This window comes from Myodes glareolus, chromosome 19 (genome assembly GCF_982192425.1).
Source record: "Myodes glareolus chromosome 19, mMyoGla1.1, whole genome shotgun sequence".
NCBI lineage: Eukaryota > Metazoa > Chordata > Mammalia > Rodentia > Cricetidae > Myodes > Myodes glareolus.
In genome coordinates, this window is record NC_142044.1 from 21,580,428 (window position 1) to 21,608,305 (window position 27,878).

At 44.7% G+C, this 27,878-nt stretch overlaps 1 protein-coding gene across 1 annotated transcript in view; it reads right to left on the reverse strand.

Moving 5' to 3' along the window:
• Positions 1-27,628, reverse strand: part of Anxa13 (annexin A13) — a 49,832-nt gene extending 22,204 nt beyond the window's left edge. The window contains exons 1-2 of the mRNA XM_048457345.3: positions 27,483-27,628; positions 6,623-6,698 (exon numbers count right to left, since the gene is read on the reverse strand). Coding sequence (XP_048313302.1) covers positions 6,623-6,698; positions 27,483-27,497 — 91 coding nt within the window. The 5' untranslated portion in view covers positions 27,498-27,628. The remainder of the gene's footprint in view (positions 1-6,622; positions 6,699-27,482) is intronic.
• Between the last annotated feature and the right edge of the window lie 250 nt (positions 27,629-27,878).

Genomic DNA, 27,878 nt, shown 5'->3' on the forward strand with positions numbered 1-27,878 from the left:
GCGCGCGTGCTCGCACACATGCACAAAAGACTTTGACACCTTTAGTTTTTCACCTACAAGCTGGTGTCATGTAGTTCAAGGGTATGTGAGAATGAGAAGGGAGAACCCAAAGCGCATATAGCAGCAATTGTATACCACAGACCAAGAGCAACTTAAATGCCCAAGGACCTGGCACTGCCTCACATCCACAGCGGGCTTGGGTCCATGCCTCACTGCAAGGGACGCTCACCACTTATAGAGTATGCTGGGTCCCGCAACGACATTCAGCAGCTGTGAGCTCTATGAGGCACTTCTGAGGCCATCTCGTCCAAGGTCATAATGATAGATGAAGAAACTGAGGTAGACATTTGCATTGGTTCCTGCACACATCCTTCTAAGCTGCAAATCCTGTAACTAGTTCACCCCTAGCTTTCTGTTTCTCCCCACCCCCCACTACCTTCTTCTTGGTGTTGCACGCTGCCTAGCCCTTCTATTCCCTGCCCTCTAACCTCAGTTTCCAGTTGGCCTTTTTGTTTGTGATCCTCTGTTCAGGTGGTCTCTGCTCTTTGCTGATGAGCTCCAGACCAACCCCTCTGGCCGAGCACTTTCCTCTGAGTTCCTCTCTTATTTCCAGCTGCCTGAGGCCACATTGTCAAGGCTCTCCAAGGTATTTCTACTTGCAGTGTAGCATAGCTGGATTCCTTTGGTAAATCCTTAAGTCCCTTCTCTGCTCTATTATTTCATATCCATGCAGGACATCACTTTAGTTAGAAAATCCAAAGTCACCTAAAGGGTTCACCTCTGTTGCCTTTGCTTTTTAATGCCACTGCCAGCAAATCCTGACTGCTTTTAGACTCTCTGATGTAAGGCACTGATCTCTGCAAGGTCCGGCTCATTTCACCCCATAATCTAAATACCATTAATGAGTAGTCATGTCTCCTAGGGTTAGATCAGAATCCCAAAATGGAACAAGACGTCCTGCAACTTGGTCTCAAGCTGATCTTCTAGACCCATCTCTGTGGTGACTAACAAGGGGCTCACTTAGCTTCTCTTAATGATATTTGTCTGTAGATCAGTTACTTTCATAAACCTTGAAGAGTCAAATTCCCGTTTTTTATGTTCTTCCATAGCCAGTTATATAGCCAGTGTTAGGACCCGTTGTAGGATTGCATATATGTGAGCTGTGAGGCTGGCGTCTGGGCCCTGGGCAGTCAGCGATCACTTAATGGTAATGGGCACTGCTGCGTGTCAGTCACCCCCATCTTGCTTGAGCCATAACTGGGAGTTTGGGGGAGTTGAAGGTTCTGCCAGGTCCACTGACCTGTGTTTCCTATACCATATTACTGGAAATATGAGACTTCCTATACCATATTACTGGAAATAAAAAGGCTGATCCATGACTATTTTTACATTTAGAAATTATGATTTAATTTTAATGTGAGCCTGTGTTTTGTGGAGGAACAAGAGTTAAAAATAAGTTGAATAAGCAGGAAATACTAAGTCAATAACATTTGCATTGGCAAAACTTTGGAAAAGTTCATATATTAGTGGTCCAGATACCTTACAACGGATTATTGACTCTTCAGGGATGTGGGCAAGTCTGACAAAGACTTGAGTCTCTTTACACAGCGGATTATGGTAGTTCTAGCATGTTCTGTGAAAGTGCACGTTGCATTGTCCTGCACTTATTTACTCAAAGAAAGGTGATGCAAAGCTGAGTTCCTGGGAATTTGGGCTAGCACTTCTCCCACTCAGTCCATTGCCTCTTCTAAAATGACTACTGCCCTTAGAAATGTAATGTGAGCCACTGGCCCTTTGATGGTGGGCTTCTGACTTCCAGAACTGTAATATCAATGTCTTTCCATGGTTTTAAACCGTTTAATTTTTGGCGAGTCATTATGAGATTCTAAGACATGACTATAATCGCTATACTCAGCAATGTCTCCAGATTCTCATCCCCAAACCCTGAGAGACCTGTAGTTGTGGTGACTACCTTCAGTTGAAGGGGAAGAGAACGGGCACAGTGACCTCTGCGTGGAGCTGAATGAATGAACTGGTGGGCGAAGATTACTGAGAGACTGGAATTCTAGGGGACCAGTAAACGGAGATGACATATTTTGATGGAGGAGCTGGGAGCAAGAAAAATAGCAGACTGTGATTGTGTACAGAATGTGGAAAGGTTCTGGCTAGAGATGTGGAAGGGAAGAAAATAGAGCCTGGCAAACTTTACCTGTGTTCTACCTTCATTTTGGCTTTGCATCAGCGCTTAAGACTGTCTTTGGGAAGACCCAGCCAGAACTTAGAAGGAGAGAGATCCAGCCCAGGGGACAGAGAGCCCTGGCATAGCCACTGTCCTCGGACCAGTCACTTTATCTCAAGGACTATTTCCACCTCTGTAATTGTGGGAAGATTTCAGCCAGTTGGGTTCAACCAGAAAAAAGAGAACATCCTAGGATGAGCTCACTTGCAAAAATAGCAGGAGTTAATTGCCAGTCTCTTCTCTTTCTGGTTTGGTTCCAACATTGTTATTCATGTTGTCTCTCTTTGTGTCCCCCAGGGCTTTCACCTAGGTGACGTGTATCTGTGTACTCTACGATGTTTTCGTGGCTAACTTTTAAATGTTTGAGTGCCAGAAATCTCACCTCAGAAAAGATTTCATAATCTTTGAAATATCATAAAATGTACCCTTTCAGTTCTGTGGACCCTCCTTTCATTGGGGGTCCTACTTGTCCCTGTCAAGGACCTCAGCATTTCAGGCTTAGATCCTAGAGCCTCCCATGCCTTCCTGCGTCCATTTGGTATTTTCACGTCTTTCTGAATGAATGAATGCATATCTGTATGTATGAATGGCAGCAGAAGTTCGCATACCATTTGATAGAACTTTGACTCTGCATTGGTTTGAGTTGTATGTTATACTAAAATGGACTGTATATAGCAAAGGCCAATAGTAAATATTCTCCACTGTGATGTCATATGTAACCTGTATCTGGACAATCAAGGAGACGTGAGTTTATTAGAGAAAAATCTGATTCTGTAGATTTTTCCTTTCTTTTAAACAAGAAAGTTCTGAAGATGGACATATTGGTATACCCCTGCAATTCGAGTACTAGGGAGGCTGAATCGGGGGGATTACAAGTTTGAGACCAATTTGGCTATATAATGAGTTCAGGACCATCCTGGTTCATGCAAGACCCCATGTTAAAAAAAAAAAAAAGGAAAGCAAAACAAACAGCAAAATCACAAACACAAGAGAGCACAGTAGATGTAGGATGGTTTAGCACCAGTCTGCAAGAAGAGGAAGGACAGGATAATGACACATAGACATCCTTGAAGTCGTTCGAGACCAAATCTCAGGTTGATCCTGGAAACTGTTTTTACAACCCAAAGAAGAAGTAGTTTGCTGAAGGTGACCTCACTCTGCATTTCACGGTCCACGTGTCTTAGAAGCAGGCCCGGCTGCTGAGCGATTTCCTGTAAACATTTGTAATGGTTTGAGGCACTCGGGCCAGCCCAGTGGTTCTGGGAAAGACTTTAAAACTGAACAAACACAAAGCAAAATAAAGACCCTCCGTGCTGGCTGTACTTCAGATACTGGAGGGGAGTAATTACAGCGCTCTGTCAGAGCCCAAGTGATCACCAGCCTGGAAGTACCCGGGGGCATCTGTGGTGTGCTTCCCAGCAATTTTCTGGAGAGTAACTGAGTGGTATGGAGATTTGGCAGGAGGGAGCCACAGTGTTTGAAGGCCACAAGGTTCCGTGCGGCAGATAAACAAAGCTAAACTAGCAGCAGAAGCTCCAGCCCACGCTGACCTGGTTGACCCCAGAAAGCTGTGTTCCTAGATCTGGAGCTTGAGGCAAGGCTCCACATTCTCACATGGGGCAGGGTGGGGGGGGCTGTGAGCACGGGGAAGGCAAGAGAAGTGATGGGGGGGCTGAATCCTGTCTGCCGGAGGGGACCACCAGCTGGCATTTGTTCTCTGCATTCATTTCTAGAGGTTATTGAGTCAATGACCACAAATTCAATGGCTTCAAACGACACGACTTGTGCCCCTATGGTTCTGGATACTGGAAATCTGAAGTCACTGTGTCAATAGGTCATTGTCCCGGTTCTCCCAGCTTCCCAGTGTTCTTTGACCTGTGATTGCATGAGTGCAGTCTCTGTCTGTCTTTCCAGGTCCCCAACCTGGCTACCACCATCTTTCTCTTCTGTCTTTCTTAAAGACGCCCATCATTGGATTTAGAACCTACCTAGGTAACCCTCTTCCTAGCATCCTTAACTCAATCACATCTATAAAGACGCCTTTTCCAAATAAGGACAAGGCCATTCTCCCAGATTCTGGGGGCCCTAAGCCTTCTAGAGGCCTCCACTCAACCTTCTGTGATGGAGAACAGGTTGGGCCTGCTTAATATACAGGCTGACCTAATTGGATCTGAGAACATTGTTAAGGAGAGGCTTAATGGTTTCCATGTAATGAGGGCCAATGGGGTGCTGTACACAGCACATACTGACAGTGCAGAGAAGAGTGCTGGGCTGAAGGTTAGGACCTGAGTTCTAGGCCAGACACTTGCTCTGAGTGGTCGAGCATTTTGACCTCTGTGCACCTCAGCGGACCCAAACTTGACCCAAAGGTGTGGTTCCAGGCTCTGCAGTCTTCTTACTGAGAACTATTGGAGAGGCAAAATGGACAGTCCCCTTCTTCCCCGTGTCTCTCAAGGACCCCTTGATGACTAGCTTGCCTTTGGACATCTGAGGAGCCATGCATTAGACCATCTCCGGTGACTTTGTTATCTAAAAGGCTGCTGGTCCTGCTGGTCCATGTACTGTGCACTAAGGCATTCCCTTTGGTGGAGTGATGACACCGTAAAAGGTTAGTTTATAAGCAGAACCTGGTGGAGGGTGTGGTGCCAAGGAACTGGGAGAGGGGCAGCAGAGGAGCCCAGGCCGAGAAGGAGAGTCAGTGTTAGGGAGAGGTTGGGTACCGTTTTGGGTTGCCCATGACCCAGACTGTCCACAAACTTAGGGTGTCGTAAGACCAGGAGAGCAAAAAAGCCCCAAACTATAATCTAAGTTTTGCCTCATTTGGAGAAATAAACTATCATTTTATTATGAAATGAAAAATGAAAGTTATGCCCTGGAAATGCTGAAACATGCACAGACAGCCTGTATATGGCAGTTTTGCTGAACTTGCCCATTGGATTTCGTGGTCTAAGTTGATGATGATGTCTGACCAGGTCTTTTCCTCAATACCAGATCTCATTACAGATGGTTGTGAGCCACCATGATGTTGCTGGAAATTGAACTCAGGACCTTTGGAAGAGCAGGCAGTGCTCCTAACCACTGAGCCATCTCTCCAGCCCATCATTTTATCACCGACCATTATAATGCTAACTTGCCTGGGTGAGAGTGCTTGCAATCTATGCTATGTTTGGGGCTTCTGGCCTTCCATTCCACCCAGCAGCTACTAATCGACCAATCATGGCTATTTAGTACTTGAAGGGCGACTGACGCAAATCAAAACATTCTAGAAGTACAGAGTACATGGCAAATTTCAGAGACTTAGTACAAAACAACAAAGAACGAAACATGCAAAACAGAATGTAAAATACCTCATTCACAATTTTGCCAATATTGGGGTAAATGATATTTTTATATAAAATGGGATCAATGGAACTAATTCATCAAAATAATACATCTTGTTTTTTTTTCTTTTAAAATTTGGCTTCTTGAAAAATTAAGGTGAAGCTGGGCATGGTGGCTAAGGAGGATGGTGATTAAAGTGAAGCTGGGCATGGTGGCTAAGGAGGATGTGATGGACAGGTGACGCTGAGCTAGGCAGCGCTCACACAGGCGCTCTACGCAGTAAGAGGCCCTTTGGCTCCGTTCTGAGTCACATGAGAACTCTGATTTTGGCATTCAGTAAGTGCTCAGCCCAGATGTTCTAGAATGAACTCTAGGTGAGAACGGAAGAGTTCATGTTGAGCATGCTGTACCATCACCATACCCAATAACATACTCCCGTCTCCACCCCCCGGCCAGGCATCTGGCCTTCACCACAGAGCACCAGGGACGTCTCAGCTGCTTGGAAAGTACCCTGGGGTTCCCTTCCATGCAGCAAACCTCAGGCATAAACACCCTGACTCTTCCATGCAGGCCTTTCCTGGACAGCTGTCTGCCGGACATGAGACTAGAGATGAGCCACAGCGATGTGTAACCAGGAAGCTGCCGCCTCTATACTTTTTTCTGATTTCCCCAAGTGGTCACTGTTGAGCAAGGCTGTCACTTCTAGATACATCTTCTTGGCCCTAAATTCAGCTCTTGTCAGGATTCCTCATGATCTCCCATGGAAAAGGCCAAAGTGAATGAGAGAAGACGAAGATAGCATAAACTTGACTCCTAAAGAAGTTCCCCATGACTTCAAGGTCAAATTAAATGTCACAAGATTTAGCTTCCAACACCCTAAAAAGCCATGAGCCCCTAGTATAACTTTGAGACATAAAAAAAAGGTCACCAGAAGAGATCAACTTGAATTAGCATAGAACACATATGACAGATAGGTCACCTCCTGTCACTATGGGAATATTGGTCATGACATCAAGCTTAATCAATTTCAGAAATAAATAAATGAACAAAATTATTTCATACCCATTCCTTTGCAGGCTTTGTAGAGCGTTTTGGCATCTCGGTCTGCATCAAAACCCTGAAGGGTTTTCTCTTTGGCCTGGAGAGGAAATAATTCAAAAGGGGACAATGCAGACATTCTTTAATTAATTTTCCTAGAATTGATGCTCAACTAGAAGACCTCGTTGTCATCAAACAAAGGGCAAATGCCACTCTACAAGTGGATTTTTATTGAAATCAACTTGGGAAAGCTTTGGCCCCAGAGAGATGGCCAGAGTTCCTTGGGGCCAGCTGGCCTTGGGTGAGCGTGGGAGAAGGGTCTCCTCTGTGCCCAATAATAATTGCTCTGGTCAACTCTGTGGTAAGTGATTTTCATATCAGCCCGTCTTTGGGTGTCCTTTTCTCTCAAACAAAGCCTGATACAGCAGGCCAGTGTCCCTGGAGAATCTGTCCTCCATGACAGATATGCCAAGTACATCCAGGAAACAGGCTTTGCTGGCCAAAGCTGAGGAAATCTTATTACAGATTCTTTTGCTGGCCTGGATTGGTGCCACCCACACAGGAAGAACATCATTAAGTTTGTCAGAGACTCTCTATATGTGAACCGACAAGAGAGTAATTTTAGTTTTTTAGTTCTCTTGGGAGAGAAAAATCCTGTTTGTATATTGAGCTTTGTCTGGTATTTCAGTCTTCGGAGTTACGGCACACACCGATGTGTTCTTTTATTTATGCCGATATCCTTGTTATTTGCATAATAATAAGGCTGTGAGTGTGAAGGTCTTTCTTCACTCAATCAACAGACTTTGTTTTTATTTAGCTATTTTAAAAAGGCACTTTCATGAGCAGTAACCTGGAAAGCAAATACCATTTGCATAAATGACAGGCACCATGAACGTAAACAGATCACGATTAAAATTGTAAAGGGGTAAAATTGTTTTAGCCATTCTGCAGCTAATAACCTTGAGTACACCTGAGCTCTCTCAGACCATTGCCTTTTCTCTCTCTATGAGGCACCCGTGTATTTCCTCCAGTGAAGGTGGCTTAGAGGACAGGGGCCAGATCACCTTCGCTTCACTTTGGCTCCTTGCACAGAGGAAACGAAGAGCAAACCAACCATGGGACAATGGGCGTGTGATATTTATCTGCTTAGCATCACCATTTCTTGGGTGGATTGCCCCACCCCCATTCTCGATGTTCCCAAATGGGGTTGACAGTCACGAGGCCTGATCATCATCCTTGTCGGTCAGCAATGTGGACACCTGCCTTGGCACTCTGGCTGTCGTGTTTCAGGACTGAGAATACAATTCATACAGAAACAGCCTTTCCCTTGGTTAATATACACAGAGAGGAATGAGACTCTCTACTGGCCCTGTGGAGCTGAGTGACTCTTAAGTTAGAACTATTTTGGTGGCCATTTTGCCCACTGCATACCCCAGACAGAAAGCATGGGGGAGAAGGGAGATGAGAGAAAGAGCTAGCGAGTAGAGAGGGGCTTGGGCGAAGGAGGAGGAGGAGGGCAGGGAGAAAAATATCCCCAGCAAAGCAGTGCCTGGACCCTTGACTTTCTGTTTCATTAGTGACAACTATAGACTTCACACTTTAACCAAGAAAATATGAGTTGAGTTTCTGCCCTGGTGATCCAAAGTGTCCTTACCCAGTCTGTAGTCTGACATGAATGGAGAATCCTAGGTTCTGAGAGTCAAAGGAGTCCCTGGGCCACCCCTCACCTTTTTTTGGATTATGAAGGCATGGTTCATCGGGTTAAAAAAAAAACAATTTCTTTAAAAAGTTTTTATATTTATTTATGTATCAATTAATTGATTTTGTTTGTGTTTGTGGGTGTGTGCATGTGAGTGTCTGTGTGGAGGTCAAGATGACTTGTAGTGTTCTATCCTTCCACCATGAAGGTCCTGGGGCCAAACTCAGGCTGCCGGTCTCAGTGGCAGGTGTCTTTACCCACTGAACAATCTTGCCAGCCCTGACATGGTCTGTATTGAAGTATTTGAAACAAGCCAGAAGACGGACTGGCATTTTTAGAACATGGCTACATGCCGGCCAGCTTATAGACCTTCCTTTGTTATCTACAGAGAGGAATGACCACGACCCTCGTAGTGTTCGTTATAGGCACGGACACCTGGCTTCAGCATGCACCGTCCTGCTCAGGCCTTCTGCTTGGGCAGAGGGCTGGCATTCCCAGTCTCCTTACCCAGCTCTCATGTGGGTTTGAGGCAGCCTACCCGCTGCTTTTGCTGGCAAGACTTGCCACACTATTTTCAGGACTCGCTACCAAGAGATGCTCAAAACTGATGAAGAATTCCAACATGGTGATATCAGAGTACTTGGGCAAACATGGGGTTCTTTGAACATGGGACCCCATGAGGCCATACAGACATACTCATGGAACCCACCCTATTTTTCTTCTTTGATGTGTGCATGTGTATGCCTGCGTGTGTGTGTGTGTGTGTATGTGTGTGGGAGGGGGGCATGGATTTGCCTGGCACATAATGTTGAGTGGACTCTGCATCTGAAATACCATCATCGACAGGGAAGGACAAGGACCAGGTGCTGCTCCATGTAGGAATGACTGTTAGCCATGCTGGCTCTCCTTTCCAACCTACTTGAGAAGAGAATGAAGTCTTGTTCTTTGCAGCAGCAGGGTTAGTGTTGTGCCATGTCTTGATTTAAGAGAACGAGCAAGAGAGAGGCAAAGGGGGAGGAAGGAAGGATGAAGACAGACAGAGGTGGGGGGAGAAAGAGGGAATCTCAGCCTGTTTGGATTTTTCTTCTTTGTGCTGGATCTGTCTCCACAATGACTGCATTTATGTCTATCAGTGGCTCCTTGGCTGACTGCGGGATGTCCTGGGGCTCTTTTGGAGAAGCTGGGACAGGCTTTCCTCTGGAATGCACAGGTAGCAGGCACGCCATAGCCTTTGTTCATTGTTAAATGGACAGTTGACTTTGGGTTCTAGTCCTGTTTGCCAGTCAGGAGATTTCAGTCTTGGAACCAAAGCCACGGTGCAGAACTTTCCATAGGGGAGCAATTGGGCTAGCTACAGAGCTGGTGGCAGGGGCACCAGCACAGGTTTGCGTGTGCCCAGGTTTTGAAGGAGCACAGAGACACCCTGCCTGATTTGAACGTGGTGGGGGAGTGACAGCCTTTGTGTTTTGATGCGTTTGTTTTGAGCAGTCTTGGCACCCACTGACTGACACTCAGGAAGCAGAGCTGACACAGGAGAGGGAACGCCAGTAACAATCAGTGTGAAGGCCTGGGCCTAAGCCACGGGAATCATACTTCAACTGTGATTCTGCTCCTTGGCTTCTCCCTGGGAGTCAGTGTCCTTCTCTGTAATAGACAATGTCTCTCTGGCAAGGCCCAGGCTGTCGTGAGACTACATTTAAAACGCCAGTTTTATGCCACACGGTTGCTCCACGCCAACGTGAAGCATCCTGCTGTCACAGAGCATCCGTGTCAGCCCGTCCCGGCTTCTTCAGTCATCCCTTGCCTTCTTGTCTTGTAGTGATGTCTGCGACATTTCAGGAAGGGATATTTGTGGAGATATCAACTACACACGCTTATGAGGCAGGATCTCACGTATCCCAGGATGTTCCTGAACTCACTATGTAGCCAAGAATGACCTTGACTCTTGAGACTTCCACCGTTACTTCCAAGTGCTGGGATTATAGGTGTCACAACCATGCCGAAATGCCTGGCTCAGTTTTGCACATTTCACCAACAAGTTTGGAAAGTTGGATGTGTGTGTGTGTGTGTGTCTATATGTGTGTGTGTGTATATATATACATACATACATATGTCATATTCTGCATATTTTGATTCACATATATTTAATATACATCTCTGTACATATATACATATATATATATTTATGTATCTCTATATCATAATGTCCATACAGTATCATTTATTGTAATTGACCACTGAAGACCCAGTAGTTAAGGTAAATAGGCTGTGAAATATTATCTATTACTAGCTGTATAATCTAACTGCTGGCAAATATTCTAACTTACCATACTCATTGTTGACTTTATCATATCATCTAACATTTAAGGAAGGGGATTTTTTTTCTTTTCTTTTTTTCTTTTCTACAAAAGAGCGCTTGTAATCTTGCTTTCAAAGTTTCTATCGGGCTGGAGAGATGGCTCAGTGGTCAAGAGCACTGGCTGCTCCTCCAGAGGACCTGGATTTGTTTCCCAGCACCCACATGGCAGCTCACGATGGTCTATGCCTCCAGATTCATAGCATCAGGCAACCTCTTCTGGCCTCGGCAGGCGCCAGGTTCACACGTGCTGCACAGCCATATATATATTCAAACGCCTGCTCGGGCCACCTTTGGTCCTGAACACTTGTTTGCAGGAGGGAGGAAGAAAAAGGAAGGAGGAATAAAAAGGCGAGGAAGGATAGAGAAAGGGAAGCACTGTTCGGGGAGTTTAATTGTCTCTGATATATTTTAATTAGTTCACCTGGCTCTTACATGCTATTTATTCCTTTTAGTCTTTTATTGTTATTGTTATTGTTATTGGGTGTTTTGTTTTTGAAACAGTCTCACTTTATCTCAGGCTAGCCCAAAATTCACTCTCTACTACAGACTGACCGCAAAGTCAGAGGAATTTTCCTGCCTCAGCTTCTGGAGTCCTGGAAATGCCCAGTTTAATAACAGTATACTCTTATTTTCCAATCCTCTTGTCACCTAAGCAGAGAATTGGGACTGAGAGCAGGCACAGTTGAGTTAATGGGATTCGAATTCAGCCTGACTAGAAAACCTGACTCTTCAGCTTGGCTCTTCTTATTCCTCAGAAACAATACTTTATTATCCTTTTAATTAGAGCCGCCAGCTCATCTCTAAAGCAGACCTGCACTTGCTCATGTGTAGTGTGGTGTTCAGATGCAGTTGCGTTTCCAACAGGGTAGCACGATCATCACTTGGTTGGTGGCACGTAGCAGGTGGGCTGCCTGGTGACGTAAGGATGTAAGGGTCACTTGTGGCTCCGAAGCATTGTTGCAATGTAATAGGAGTGGCCCTGGGATTTAATATTTCCACCACAGGTCTCTGGAGGTCCTGGTTTGGGGCATTCTGCTTAGTAAATATTTGAGAATGGTTGCCTGGTATCCGGGCTCTGAGCCAGGAGGGCTCAGAAAACACAGAGGGCAGAGGGCTGCTGAGCCGCCAGGTGCTGCTGCTGGGGCCACCGTGAAATAAATAATGCTGAAGATATTGAAAGCAAGGGCCGGGATTAAAATATGGTGTTTTCTGGATATATGAAGCAGGAGCAGGGTGAGAGAGTTGTGTTGGGGATAGCCCTGAGCATGCCTAGATTTTTCTCAGAGGCAGCAATTACCATTGTCACCATTTACGGCACCACGAACCAGTGTTGTCTATTCTGACTGGACTTACCTTGTACTATTGTTTTAAAAACAATATCCTTGAAAAGAATGAACAATTTGACTGAAGGGTACCTGGCACAATGCACTACATACAACAGGATGCCTTCAGTTACACACATAAACCCATGGAACTCTCACCATGATCAAGGGTTGACATACATCCTCACCTCCCCAACTTCCCGTGTTCCCTTGAATGTGTGAGGAGAGCACTTTGTGCTAGATTCACACGCCTGACTCATTTTAAGTGTGTGTTAGAATACTGTTGACTAGCAGCTGCATGCTGCAGGGTGCATCCCCAGAACTGGCTCGTTTTACAAGGCTGAGACTTTACAGTGGCTGAAAACAATCTTCTCCCTGTCTTGACTCCTGGGAGCTGCTCCATGCACCATCCCTATGAGTCCCACTTTTGTAGGTACCTCCCGTCAGTGGAGGGACGCAGTGTTGATCTCTCAGTGACTGGCTTATTTTACTTAGCAGGGTGCTCCTGAAGCTCATGAAAGCTGTCACAAATGGTGTGATTGTTCGTTTGTTTGTTTTTGTGCTAAATCACATCTAGTTGTAAAATTGCCTTGTACTGATTTTCAGAATGTTGTGAAGTTGAGAAACCCGAGGTCTGGCTTGGAAAAGGACTGCCCTTGAAGATATTTACTCTTGACCCAGACACAAAGCTGTCTCCCATCTTGTCTTTTCCAAGTCTGCTTTTCCTTCTGAACGTTAACAAGAGTCCTGCCTCCCATGGCCTGCTATGAGGACACGGACACAGAGCATTTGGCACAATGGTCGGCATGCGGTGGGCCCTTGTTATTTTGGTTATCTCCTTCTGTTTTTTTCTTAGTTTGCACTGAATTGAGTGAGCTCCTCCCACCATGCTTAGCCTGGAGACTTCAAAATTGGAAGTTGGGTTGTTGAGATAGCTTCTTTGGTAAAGTGCTTGCTTTGTGGGGAAACAGATCTGAATTCAATCCCTAAAACCCTCGTAAAAAAGGCTAGGTATGGTATTGCACACATGTAATCTTGGCCTGGGGATGCAGGCAAACACTCACTGGCCAGCCAGCTTAGCCTGGTCTACTTAGAGATCCTGTCTCAAAGAAACAAAAACTAAAAACAATATGGATAGCACCTTAGGAATGACATTTGAAGCTGTCTGGTTGTCTTTTGGCCTTTACACAAGTGTGTGTACACTTGAACCTTTACTGACAAACACTCGAGTGTGCACACACACACAAAGGTGAAACCCACCTTTACTACAGTGAACTAAAAATTTCTAACTATATATTTTGTCAAATCCAAAACCACCTTATATTTTTAATTAACATTAGGGATTAGAAGCCACGGAGAAGTCTAGGGGAGGAAAACTTAGCACTGAGAATGACAGCCAAAAACAGATGGCTTGTTACATGGCAGGCCCTGGTCTAGGTCATTTACGTAAAACCCTTTTCTAATCCTCACAGCAGCTGTGGAGACAGGTGGGACGGCTGTGTGAGTTAGAAGACTGAGGCAGAGAGATCCATGACCCATCCAAGGTCAAGTGATGGAATGACACTCTGGGTTCAGACGCTTCGCTATTGACTTCCTATTACTGATGCTTTGGGCCCCCTGTTAAAATGAGTTTTAGGAATGGAAATTGCAGTCTGACCCTTTGAAAGATTGTCTTTCACAGAAGCATCATTTGACCCTTTGTCCCCTGGCCGGAGAAGTCAAGAGCCTCTTGTCTAGATAGCTGTAGGATCAAGAGATGCTTAATGGAGCAAAAATAGAAAGTGAAATGAAAACTGGAGTCTGGGTACCACTTTTTACAAGGTAGAGTGAGCCTCCATCTCTTCTTAGGAGGGCTGGGCATGCAGGAGAGTCACTGTGGCCAGAACTGTCTCCCAGTGTTCCTTTCCACTCAAGCAGAACCATGTGTTCTGCTTCTCATTTGGAAACTGAGATGAACATTTGCCTTACCCAAACGTCTCAGGAAGATTAAATATTGGCCATTAGGTGTGATGACCCAGAGCTGGCAGAGGAGAAATCAGCTTTTCAATCCTTCCACAAGCTCCGAGGACACTTCCTCCTCCTCTCCCCATCTGACCCTACACTTTCAAGTTCTCCATTCTTCCAGAGCAGAAGGTTCTACAGCATGCTCCAAGCATATGGCACATGGCCAGTGGAGGAACTCCTCTAGGCAGACCCGAGGCATTTCTCTGTCTTTTCAGGAGCCGAGGCTCCTCTTCTTTATATGATGTGTAGTTTGGCCTTGTTCACGTCATTGTCAGGGGTCAAGGGCAATGTGAGAATAGGGGAAGGGAAGAGAAAATTTATCATCATAGATATCCTGAGTTAAAAATGACAACAGGCTTTCTGGGGTGATGGCACACAGAAATGAAAGAAAATGCTAGTTGAAAGAGGGTTTTCTTAGACCTTACCTGAGGGAAGACCAGACTCACCGGGGAAAGTAAAGGTCTCCGATGTTCAGATATTGGGCAGTTTGAACTAAATTACATTTAGAGCTCTTAGAATTAATGCCACATGGAGGGAAAATGGGCTCCGAGGAAGGTGGCCTAGCCAGAATAAAGTTGAGTAGTTTTTCAACCCTGGCTACATATCACCATCATTTTGGATGTGCAAAATATACACGGGACAGAACCCCACTTTGGTCTTACTAAATCAGGAAAGGCGGGTATAGATCAGTCTTACGTAAGTTTGAAATTTTCCAGACATTTCTAGTGAACAGCCAAGGTTGAGAGCCATTGATCTAACAATAATTATAAACATTTCTTGTTATCCCAATGAAGGAAAAAGAGGGCTGAAAATGTACTGAGGGTTTACATAGGTAAGAAAGCCTGGATATTATTCAAAATGCTAAACACAGAGGGAAGAGGTTTATCATAGACTATTAGAGTGGAGTATAATTAGAGTCTTTTCCAATAGGTGACATAAAACACCAAGACCTGGAAGTCATTAGAACGCCCATTAGAAAAGGAATTCCCAGGCCTGAGAAATGACCCAGTGGGTGAATGTGACCGCTATCAAGCCTAAAGACTTGAGTTGGACTCCTAGGACCCACGTGGTAGGAAAGAACTGACTTCCCCAAGTTGGCTTCTGAAATCTACACATGTGCCTCTGTTCCGTATGTATACCACAGCATGTGATTGTGCATGTACACACATACACACACACACACACACACACACACACACATGCACATATGCACACATCCCACAGAATAAGCAAACAAATAAACAATTTAATAAGAGAAAGAAAAAGGGTTCCTTTTTAGGTTCTCTCTCAATTCTTCTGGTAGTCTTTGCCGGATGGTTGCACACTCTTCTAACCAAGCTGATGGGCATCATAGGCTGAGGGCCATCACCAACCCATCATTTGTGTTGGGAACTAAAGTTGCAACGTTTAGCCTGTCCAGTTATGTCTCCACGGCTACTTTTGTATGCAAACAGGATGTAAGTACTTACACAGTAGCCCTCGAGGCCTCAGATATTTACTGTGTCAACGACTATTCTCTTCCATGCAAACTACATTTTTCTCCCTCACTTTGAAACCTGAGAGCAGGTGGCAGGAGCCATCAGCAGGCAACACCAAGTGTAGTTAGAATCTGGTATCGTCTTTTGTTTTCTCTTATAGATATACACAGATGCTAGTTCATTACTCATGGTGCTAATCTAGAGTTTCCGCTTAAGATACATTCACCGATGCAAAAAAGCAAACATTTAAAAGCAGTAATTAGTAGGCCTGTTAGTAGATCAAGTGACATGTGTATACAGCCAACATCACGAAGGCTGTATTTAAGTCTGAACTTTGGGACACACTGGAGGAATGTGTCTAATCCTGTCCTTTTTGAGGTAAAGAAACTACAGTCTGGTTATGAAGTCACCTACCGGCAGTCACCTACTAGATCAGACTAGATTCCTGTCTCTGTAATGACCTCGTACCTCTAAATGGTTAGTCATTGGTATTTTGAGCCAATTAGTCTGAAAACGAATGATTGAACAGTTAAAGTTCATGAATTCAGAGCCAGAAAATATCCTCATGACGTAGCCTCAGACACGGACAGTAGGGATTGAGAGACAACTTGAAACGATCAAGGGGCCATTTGTGTTTTAAGCATGACATGTTGGTTTCATTAAGTTGATTGTTTCTTGGTCATGGTTTCCTCTGGGTAATCAATCTGATCAAAAGTTTCATTTTTTTTTAAAAAAATCAAAATGCATGTAAGTGCTTGTATGGCAAACACTAAGAGTACTAAGCAGAAACCCTTGTTTCCTGTGTATTCTGGGGGGCACATTCAAGCCCAGTTGGATCTTGCAGGAATATTTGGTATTCTGCCATGCAGTTATTGCTTTATTTCCCAGGGGATCCTCCATGATCACACCAGCTAGGAGCGGATCTTTCCCTAGTCCCGGTGCCTCTTCCCATAGGAATCTACAGTTACTAATCTTGGGGTAAGCCAGCGAGCCAGGAAGTACTTACAGAAAACTGAACTCTGTCCACACGGGGGTGCTGGGCGGGTCACAGAGTCAGGGATTGCCACGCATTCTGCTTTCAGAGTCGCAGTTTTGAAGTGACACTATGATTGTTAAGTGATTGGACATCACTCTATGTGAGTAAGCTTTTTGGATAATTTGACAAACGAGATTGAAAGAAGGCAAAGGGGGCTGGAAGGATAGCTCAGTGATTAAAGTGCTTGACTCACAAATGTGAGGCCTGGGGTTGAGACGACCCACCCCCCAGCACACATGTAAATGTCTGGTGGGTGTAGCGGTCCTCCTGTAATTCCAGGGTGGAGAAGCAGACACAGGGATTCCTGGAGCAACCTGAATAGGTAGAGTAGCTGAAGCTGGCAAGCTCTAGGTTCAGTTAAGCCCCTGTTGCAATGGGGAGAGCATTTGAAGAATACTCCTGATCTCAACTTCAAGATTCCACACACATGCACACTCCATGTACCCATACACAGGTTGACATGCATATACACGCGTATACCACACAAAGAGAGACATATGCAAAAGGAAAAAAAGACATCAATTTGGATCAGAATTTGATATGTTATTTACAGATTGACTGTGTATTGAGAAAAATGAGTGAAAATTCTTGGATTAGAAATAAACTCCCTTCTATGTCTATTCTATATGTTGCTACTTTTTAAAATTTATTTTTTTATACAAGGCTTCTGTATTTAGTTGGCTGTCCTGGAACTCACTATTGCAGACCAGTACAGAGCCTCCTTCCTCTGCCTCATAAGTGCTGGGATTAAAGGTGTGTATTACCATGCCTGCCTTACTCTTTAATGACAATTAGCATAGTTAGGGAATTTTCTAGAAAGACAAGCATTCTTAGGTTATGTGTGTTGATATGACATTTATCTATCAAAGGTGACTGTGGTATTGACCAGAAGCAAGGAAGCCTGATTTAAGACTCTTCTGTAGCCAGCACCTTCAAGTAGCAGGCGCCATTGATCTTGAAGGTAGCAATGGACATTCGGAAGTGCAAATGTGTGGCTAGCTTCTCTGTCGTGCTGAGTGAGGCTATAGGGAAATGAAGTCAGGAGACCTTTAGTGGGCTCCAATCAAGCAGAAGATGTGTGTAAATGAACTCATGGGAGAAATCACACCACTGTCTTTCCCCACAGTATCGTTCTGTTCAGGGACACCTGCAGCTTAGCAGTCTGTCAGCCTCCTCATGAACTGTGTGGTGAAGCCTTCCTCCCCTGACCACCATAAATCATTGACGGAGAACAACTGCTTCCCAGAACTGTCTTCATCAGGAGGACAAGGGTCAGTCTTCAGGAGCTTTGCCCCTGTGATAAGGACTAGGGTCGATGTGAAGGCAAAAGGCTACAGATATGACCACTGATGCAGATCTAGAGAACTGAAGGATTATGGGGACAGATTGTGCCCCAAGTCCTGCTCTCCCGAAGGTGTGTAAAAAATGCATTGGCTCTCAACTCACTAGGAGTGGTTTCTCCTGGGCAATATTGGCACCGCCTGGAAACATTTACAATAACCCCAAATAGGGCATGACTACTCTTACAGCCAAGGAGAGAAGCCATGGATTGCTAAACATTCTCCGTAGAAAACCCCTCACGACCAAGTGTTATCTGAGCCCAATAATACCAAGGTCCTACGTGCCCGGGGTCTAGACAGCCTGCGCTTGTAATGATGCTGTCAATACATTACTTTAGTAGGTGTTGAGAGGCTGAGTGGTAAGTGGGGGCTGACTATGGCAAGATCTCCAGGCAGTAGGAGCAAATAACTGGGCTTCCATCTAAGGAAAGGTTACAAGCAGGCTGTGTCTTTCTGAGGATAAATCTGAAAGACGAGTAATGGGATAGGGTAACTAGGGAGAAAAATTGGAGCTGAGTATAGACCTCAGCAAGAAGCCTGCTGTTACCTCCTCTGTTCTCTGCATCCTGGTTTTGAGGGCACCACGGTCTGTGTGGCAGGATGTCTTATCTATATGACAGCTCTCAGCGGCCTATTTTCAGGTCTTTTGGTAAAGTGTTGGTCCCAAGAACTTAGCATGTCTACTAGAAGGGGAACAGCATTAACCATCTAGAAATGAGATTTGTGTTGTGGGAAAAGTGACCGTCTACTTAAAGGTTGCCCACAGATTTTGGAGTTTTGGGAGTTGGAGCCCTTGGAAGGGTGTTAAATTTCCAGATATCTAATTACCTACCACTGTACTGCACCAAGGAAAGGGAGCTTGGAGGGCAGGGTGGTCGCTGGGGGACGAAGGATGTTTCTCAATGGTGACAGGCATCATGTCTCCAGGGGTTATGGCAAATGAAACATGCTTTTCATTAGAAAGGAATGATCTGCTTCCTTCTTATGTTGCCAAACTCTGTCTTTAGCCAATTCACCCAGAGCGAAAACTTGGGATTTGTTTCTTATAAGATAAAAAAATAACTGGTGTGTTCTAGAAGCCTCGAGTCAAAGAGAAGTTGGCAGTTGGGATTGAAGAGAGGAAATATTGGGGGCCGAGGGAGGCTGTGGTGGTATTTTACATATGCTGGACAGAGAGAGCTCTAAACAACGGTGTGGACAAGTTCTGATTTGCTGAACAAGAAGCAAGGTGTAACAGCTGAGTTCACTTTAGCAAATTCCTATCTCAGTCTCTATCAAAACAATGAATGTTATTCTTTCCCCCAGTAAGAGACTTTGAATGTGCATTGGCTCCAGGCCTAGTAATTCTTTTCTTTAAAATTCCTTTTTGTGTTTTTCTCTTCCCCCTTACACCCTGCTATAACTACTTAAATCCCCCAACACGAGGAGAGGAGAGGGAGTTCCTTTACTGCCTGTCTGTTCTTTATTATCTCTTAGGCATCTGAAAGTTAGTGTGAGTGGTGGGGACATGAGACGTGATATTAGTAAAAACCACACTTTGAAGAAATCGACAGTGGTAAGGCAACGCTTCCACTCCCAAACTCAGTCTTGGCCATGGAGACCTTCCATCATCCAGGACATGACCCACGCCGGCCAGTATTCTCTGACATTGGTGAACTCTCTGGGGCAGTACTGGAGAGCTCACCCTGGTGTTGGGAATGAAGGAGAACTGCGGGATTGACCAACCAGTCAATCCCAGCAACCACCCAGCAACCACCCAGACCCAGAACCAGAGCTAAGAGTTGCCCCATCTATGAGTGCTGGAGCATGCAAAGGGGTTGGTCCTGCAGACCCGAAGTTACAAAATCAAAAAAGATGGCTTGTTTATGTGTGTGTGTGTGTGTGTGTGTGTGTGTGTGTGTGTGTGTGTGTGTGTGAATGTTTGGAGGCTATATGTGTTTTTGAAGGTAACACAGAGCGCAGAAAAGAGTGCCAGGTGTCCTCTATCACCCTCTGACTGTTCTTTTGAAGTGGAGTCCCTCCTGGAACCTGGGACTTATATTTTCTTGGCTGAATTAAAATACAACAAGCCCTAGAAGCCTCATGTTTCTGCCCTGCTTAGGAGCTGGGATTATAACCATGTACAGGACACCTAGCTTATTATCTGAGTGCTGGGGTTCAAACTCTGGTCTTCATGATGATCCAGCAAGCACTCCTGGCCACTGAGCTATCTCTCCATCCCCTCTGTGACATTTTATATATACAGATGCTGAAGGACGATGATGTACAGTCTCTGTGTCTATTGACTTTGCTTCTGCAGAGTCAACCAACCACAGTTAAAAAAAAAACTATCTGGAAAATAATTACAACTGTCCAGAACACGTACAGGTGTTTTTATTGTCATTAACAGTAGAGTGAGCAACTCTTTATACTTCATATCTAAACCAGTGCTAGGCACTAATCTAGACAGAATTTAGTATAAAAGAGGATTGCATAGGTTACATGTGAATGTTAAGCAGTTTTATATAAGGGACTTGAGAGCCTGTAGACTCTCTCTCTCTCTTTCTCTCTCTCTCTGTCTTTCTCTCTCTCTCTCTCTGTCTTTCTCTCTTCACGCACATGCTTGCTTGTGTTGGGGCCAATAGTCATGGACTCTGGGAGCAGACCCTGTTTTCCTAGGTTGGAGCTGTGTAACCAGATCTCCCTCATACCAGTTCATTTCGGCCGATACACCATTTCCAACGGAGCAAACTCCTGGCTCAACTCTTCCCCTGTCTCTCTCTTTGTAAATGGATGGTTTACTCTATCCCAGGGACAAAGGACTCATGACCCTTCAGTCTCCCTGTGCCAGCCTAGTGCTAAATCTGTTGACCAATCAGCCCCGGGACATGGGATGCTTGGAACTTTTCAAAAAGATTTTCCTCATATAGGAAGATGGTCCCCAAAGAGAAAGACATGTCTTCCTCTCTCCTCTTCCTCTTTGCTGTGATGCATGACCATTCTTTTGTGTCGTGAGAAGGAGGCATACATTCATAGAGGTGGCAGGACGGAGAGGCAGCCATAGCTTGGTCCTTACTGATGTTACTGAAATGCTGAGTGCCTCTTTCCAGGCTGCCTGCTAAGGCTGTGTGATGGAACTGGGTCCTCTGGGCATGGCATTGCTGTTTTCTATCTTGGAATCAGAGATGCTGTGGTCACCTTTCCGAGACCCGCATAAGATCAGCCCCACTATATTGTCCTTGAAGACATGGGAGAGGGCTCATAAAGCAGTCAGCTCAAAAGATCGTGCCCTAGGCCCCAGACTACATTCATCCCCGTCTCCATGACATATTAATAGTTAACAATTGCCAAAGAGTGAAACTTGTTTTTAGTGCTGTCGCCACAAATTCATACTCCTATAGGTAAAATCCACTCTCCCGTGTCCCTGTAAATAACCCCAATTAAATCCATTGGTTCAAGCTAAAGTTGGGTAAAACCGTTGATTTGATTTGTCCTTGGTGCCGTACCTAGGGTGAGTAGATACTGATTTGTGTCTCCCCAGGAAAAGTCATACAACAGAGAGACCAATAAGTATGTTGTTATTGAAGCTATTTTTAGTTCTGCTTACAATGGAAAACCTACTAATTGCTCAAAGACAAAGAGAAACGAAACGTGCTGCGAGCTCACTCTTTCCCAGTTACCCCAAGCTCCCTGTTTTCCGAGGCATTGATGCAGGTGCCTGCTGGGTGTATGGAAGATGTCTTCAACTCAACAGACACCAGCATCAAACTTACTCTGATTTTGCAAACCTCCACGCTGCCTTCCATCTGTGAGACGGAAGGCCATCTATCTGGGTACGCAAGCCAGGCACCGAAGTTGCTGGAGTCTCTTTTGCTTCGTACACAGTCAGCAAACCACACAGTGATTTGACCCTCTCACCTGCCCTACTCTCTCAAAGCAAGTGCCATTGTTTTGGTTGCTGGAAGGGGTAGAAGCCTTTCACTGTCTCCAGGACCATTGCTGCCCTGTGCTGCCCTTGTGATGAGTGTGCCTCTCCCAGTCTTTCTCTCCCACATCTTAGCATGGCCTCTCTGAAGGCAGCCCACACTTGTCACCTCATGAAATGAGCTTGACTGGGGTTCCCTATTGCCTAAAGCAGGGAGGAAGGTTGAAGCTATGCACATGTTCAGGGTCATTATCTGGCATCTCTAGAGGCTTCGTGGTGAGAATCGTCCATAGAGAAAGCTGAGACTAGCTTCACCTTGGGCCTGGGAGAGGTTTATGCTTTGACCAGGGCTATGGCAGTTAAGGGTGAAGGCCTCTACCAGGCCATCTATCTGGGTGGCAAGCACAGGCTTGAATATGGCAGAACCTGTGGCGACCTGTGTACATGAAGTTGGCACGCGACACCCCAAGACAAAGTTCTCAGCACAAGTGAGATTATTTTTCCCCAGAGGGACAAAGGGTAGGGAATAAGAGACAAAGACAGGAGATATAGGATGAGGGTGAAGGGGAAAGGAACAAGGGAGAGGGGCAGAGATTTTTGCTCCAGAGGGACAACGGACTGCCTCTGGATAGAGAGGAGACAGATGTGGACCACAAGAAAACGGCAGTTTATAAAGGGAAAGGGGAAACCCTGTGTTAGGATGAGGTATTTAATTTTTATTGGACATGTTGATTTGATAAGCCAAAGGGGGATTTTGATTGCTGGACTTTAATACTTCAATAGCCGAACCTTGGTAGTCAGCCTCAGGAGGAGGAAGTGGTCAAATAAGGGAATAGAACCTGGTATCTAGCTTTAGGGATATATTTTTGTTTGGGAAGCAGACATTCTCAATAATATTAACGTTATGGTACAAGCTCATTCAAGTATTTTACAATTTTTTGTCCTGTTGAATATATATCCTAGCACATGGTAAAGACAATGTACGAGCATAAGGTAGAACCTTCTCTGAAAAGCCCATGACAAGTTTTCCCTTCCTGTGAGAACTGGGCTGAGAATTCTCTTCTGCCTCTGCCATCCCTATAGCTGGAGGAGAGAGTGGGGCTGGGAATAATCTGGGGCCCTTTAAAGAGAGAGGTTTTCTGGGGCTCCCACCCAAGGTAACCCAAGCCTCCAATACACTCCACCATTAGTCTTGTCTTCACACCCTTTCCCTCGCTTCCAGACCTTCCAAGCAGTTTGCTTTCCTTTGTAAATGTCATCAAAAGGGACTGGGAAACAGCAACAGAACAAAAACATTTAACAACCTGACATGGGCTCAGCACCTCTGTCTGAACCCAGGTCCAGGCTGGAGCAACGCATTGTTCTGAGGCTCAGAGGGCAGACACAATCTGCCCCTTGCTGGGCCCAGGCCCATGACCAACCCTGTACAGGCAGAGAATGGAGGAGGCAGTTTGGCAGGCTGCCTCTATTTCAGGTCTTGGATCCCATTGGAAGATGGTTATGGGGAAGTGGTTTGCTCTGGTAAACTGTCCCTTCTTCCCTGAGATTCTCTATAGCATTTTCACTTGCCTCAAGAGCTTGCCTTCTTTTCCCAGAATTCCCTGCCTGTTGGGCACCTCCCGAGTAAGGTATCGTTTAGTCCACTTTCACCTGAGCTTCCTTTGTGTTCATCTGCCGCTGGTCGCCAACCATTCTCCCCATTAGATAATGTTTATGTTGGCTAAATATTAGCCCAAGCAAGTCTTTCCCTTGGCGTGTTCATGGGAAATGCAGCAGGGTGCTGGACAGAGCTACCGTTTACAAGTCGGTTCTCTTTCAAAGACACTCCCGGAGACTCCTGTTTTTAATGACAGTGTGTCGAGCTCTCGCGAAGGTTAGGCGGACACATGGGACTTGAGTCACTTGAGGGAGCACTTGCGGATCCTGATGTCTAGGACGACAGCTACAGCAATTGATTTCAAATCTCCAGGGTGGGACCTGGACACCAGTAGATTTTAGAGTCCAACGTCCATCCAATCTTGGGAACTTGAACCCAAGACTGTAAGCCTTTCCTATAAAACTCCCCGAAGGAGCATAAGTTACAGGTTGAAGTTCAGTAGCTCTGGGTGGTACTAAGATTCTGTGTTTTGTGTGTGTGTGTACATTCCTGTATTTTGTGCCTCTGTGGAGGTCAGAGGTTGATACTTTGTGTCTTTCTTAATCATTTCTCTACTTTTATTTCTTTTATTGAGACAAAGTCTCATTATGTGCTCTTGACTGGCCTAGAATTCATTGTGTACACTAGATTGGCCTTGAACTCAGAGATCTACCTGCCTCTGTCTCCCGACTGTTGGGATTAAAGCGGTATGATACCATTGCCTACCCTGGCACCATATTTTTGAGGCAGGGTCTCTCACTGAATGCCCAGATTCATCTAAACTAGCTGGCCAGAAATCTCTAGGGATCCCCTTGTCTCTTTGCAGCCCTGGGATTATAGGTATGTGCTGCCATGCCATGCCTGACTTTTTACTGGGGTGCTGGAACTTTGTACTCAGTTCCTCATGCTGGTTGAGCAAGCAGTTTATCAACCGAGCTGTCTCTGTAGTCCCAGTTTCGCGTTTACCATAAATGTCCTGGTACTGCCGATGTTTCTCCTAGGCCAAGGGCCCAGTGCTGAATAGCAAAGCTGTGGGTCTTCCTAGACTCTCTTTATCAACGCTGCAAATAATTTCCCAGAAACCACTCCTTCGTTTGGCTTGTGAGCACTTTCACATTTTTTAGTGCCCCTCCTAAATCTTGCTTTCTGTGCTCTCTCTATTACTTTGTCACATTTCAGTGGTCAGTTCAATTTTCTACTTTCCTCTAGATGCCAGTTCTTTTGGAGACAACCCACACAACATAGCAGAAGCGATAAGCCATCTAGCTAAACCTAAGTACAATTTTCAATACATCATATCCTTCTGTGTTTGATTTTCAGCAGCACAAAAACAGCTTACGCTGTTTGACTATGGTATAAGGATACTAACCTTGTGTCTTGGTTACTGCTATTCCAAACAGGTTAAGCAGAAAGAATTATGTCTTTACTGCTGAAAGAAAAAGACAGAGAGAGAGAGAGAGAGAGAGAGAGAGAGAGAGAGAGAGAAGGAAGAAAGAAAGGAAGAAAGAAAAGAAAGAGGAGGAAGGAAGAAAGAGAGGAAAGAAGGAAGAGAGGAAGGAAGGATAAAAAAGTAACTAAAGAAAAAAGAAAACCGGGTCGAAGAGGAAGGAGAGAACTGACTCCACAGAGTTGTCCTCAGACCTCTATACATGCTTCATGGCATGCATACTCACACATGCACATATTCAAGAATAATAAATAAAACTAAGCCGGGTGGAGGTGGTGCACATCTTTAATCCCAGCATTTGGGAGGCAGCGGCAGGTGGATCTCTGTGAGTTTGAGGTCAGCCTGGTCTACAGAAGCTAGTTCCAGGAAAGGCTCCAAAGCTACAGAGAAACCCTATCTCGAAAAACTATTAATTAATTAATTAATTAAAAGCAATAAAATCACTAATGGGGATGCAAAAGAAAAGCACAAAGCAAAAGTGTAAGTATTCGTCAGTTTCTGGCCTGGCTAAGATTTCAGATGTCAGTACTTGGAAGATGTATCTCCTGGACATTATTCTCTTGATTGTACAATAATGTTATACAAATAGTTCTATGTAGATATTGGTCTGTGGAAGTGTTCTTAGGAATGTATGGCTTTCCTAGGTATTGGATGGCCTAAAACTTAGTACACAGTACCCTGGATCGTAAGGATGAGCAAGTACTGGAAGACGAATCCAGTGCCTCCTTTATGTATGTATTTTAAATTTTAAATAGGTCAAATTTTATTTCACAATCATGGGAGTGAAAGAGCAAAGACCAGAGAGAGTGTGTGTCTGCGCTGATGTGGAGATCAAATATTAGAGTTAAGAGAAGGGCCCAGTGGCATTGCAGGAAGTACCCGCGACTAAAACTTTCTTGATAGGTTGATTGGAGTAAGCAGGGCAACACCTGGTCGTATTTTAGGCTTACAGAAACTAGTATTTTTTTCCAATCTTTTAGGATGTACTCACTCCTGTGCTTGTTAAATTTCCTTGCTACATTGTAACTTAACTTGGAGCAAAGCATCCTGGGGGTTTGTTAATGGGATGCTGCTGGGAGCAGCGAAGTCCCTAGAAAGCTCCATTTTCCCTTTAGCTGCAAATATTGTTACTAGTCTCTCTCTCTGTCTCTCTGCTTGTCTCTGTCTTTGTCTCTGTCTCTCTGTCTCTCTCTGTCTCTCTCTGTCTCTCTCTCTCTCTCTCTCTCTCTGTGTGTGTGTGTGTGTGTGTGTGTGTGTGAGAGAGAGAGAGAGAGAGAGAGAGAGAGAGAGAGAGAGAGAGATCCCTATTTGCAAGTCATGCCTTATAACGAGGTTTTCAACCTGAAGCAAAAGACTGTAGCTGGGTGATATTGCATCCCTGCGAAATCTTATGATTTGAAAGGAAAATTAAGAGCCTATGGACTGTACTTGAGTGGGTGCAAAGCTATCGAAGTGGAGATGTCCTCTTTGGACAACTGTTAATTGCCTTCTCAGAGGAGTAAGAAGGGGCCCTGGAATTCAAAAATGAAATGTATAAAAATTCTGCTCCAGTCTCAGAAAGCAGCTGCCCTGATGAAGGGTAATTTTTCAAGGGACAAAATTGTCCTCCAAAGTGCAGGTATTGGGGCAGTGGGCTCCTGAAACCCCTTGTGTGCGTTTGAAGAATTTATAATAGGCGTAGTTTTTGACTTCTGGGAGAGATAATGAATAGATTACTCATAATCTTGCTAGACAGAAAAGGTTATTTATATATGATTTAAAAATTAATGACCCTCTGAAAACAGCACTGTGGGTTTGTGACCACGGAGTGTCCCTTTCATACCAATGAAGGCAAAGCCTTATATGCAAAACTAGTTTGCAGGAAAAATTGGGAGTTTATTTTTACCTGTGACACTTTACCCTAGTGGCATACTCTATAAGTATCTTTATCAAATATAATGCATATATGAAATATTGATGTGAGGAACTATGGTAACTGCACACAACCTTATTCAAATTCTTACTGGACTAGCTTAAGATATTCCTATCTCGGCTTTAAAATCCAATTCAATTCTTATTCGCCTTATGCCCCCAAAGATCCCAAACAGTAAGCATTTTGGTCAGTTTTTTGATCATTTCACACATGCTATTCATAAGCCTAGACATTTCAGAAGGAAAATGGAACAGTCTGTGCCATGAATAATTGCAAATATGGGGTGTTTTGAAGCTGCTTGAAATAACACGAGAAGATTTTCACCTTGTAGTCTAAATTATATGGCCACACGGGATTATCTTTACCCTGCTGTAGTGATATTTTCAACAGGAATCTGTCTATTACACAAACTCTGAATAGGAATAGTTTAGGAGTTTTTGTGCAATTTTGCCCCAAACTAAAAGCTTTACTTATGCATCCTAGAGATCCATGCAAGCCATTTGCCCTCTGAACTCTTTATAACATTATTTCAGACACCTTTTAAAAGCCCCTCTTACAAGACTTTTACTCAGCAGGAGAGACACAAATTCCTAATACATTTAAAAAGCATCGTACACTCTTGTTTAAGCCAGTAAGAAGGGGCACCAAAGCGATGAAGCATGAGGATATCAATCATGAGTTCACAGATGAATTCTTTCACAGGCTAACCAAACAGAAAACTGATCCCCAATGCCAGGGAATACTTACGTGACGGTTCCCCATCTCCTCTTCTCTGTGATGGCTGTCCTGGGTTTCAGGAAGAGACCAGGCCTCCCGCAGATAAAGTTTATAATGGGTTTCTCAGGGCATAATATCTCTTGTGTTTAATAAGTAACTTTGGCATTGGATTTGAATACACTGTTGGGGATGGACAGGGAGTGGCCATAGTTCTGAATGGGCTTTAGCTACCCAGGCTGTACGGGCAGGCCATCCAAGAGAAAATACGCCCAGAGAAATGAAACGTAGACCTTTTAAGTTGAATTACATAATCACAGCTGAAAGGTTAAGCTCGCCTCACTTCTCATAGTTGAAAGAATTATTCTTTCTTTCCCCTTCTTGTTGGAGATAGGTTCTTGCTATATAGTCTGCACTAGTCTTGAACTG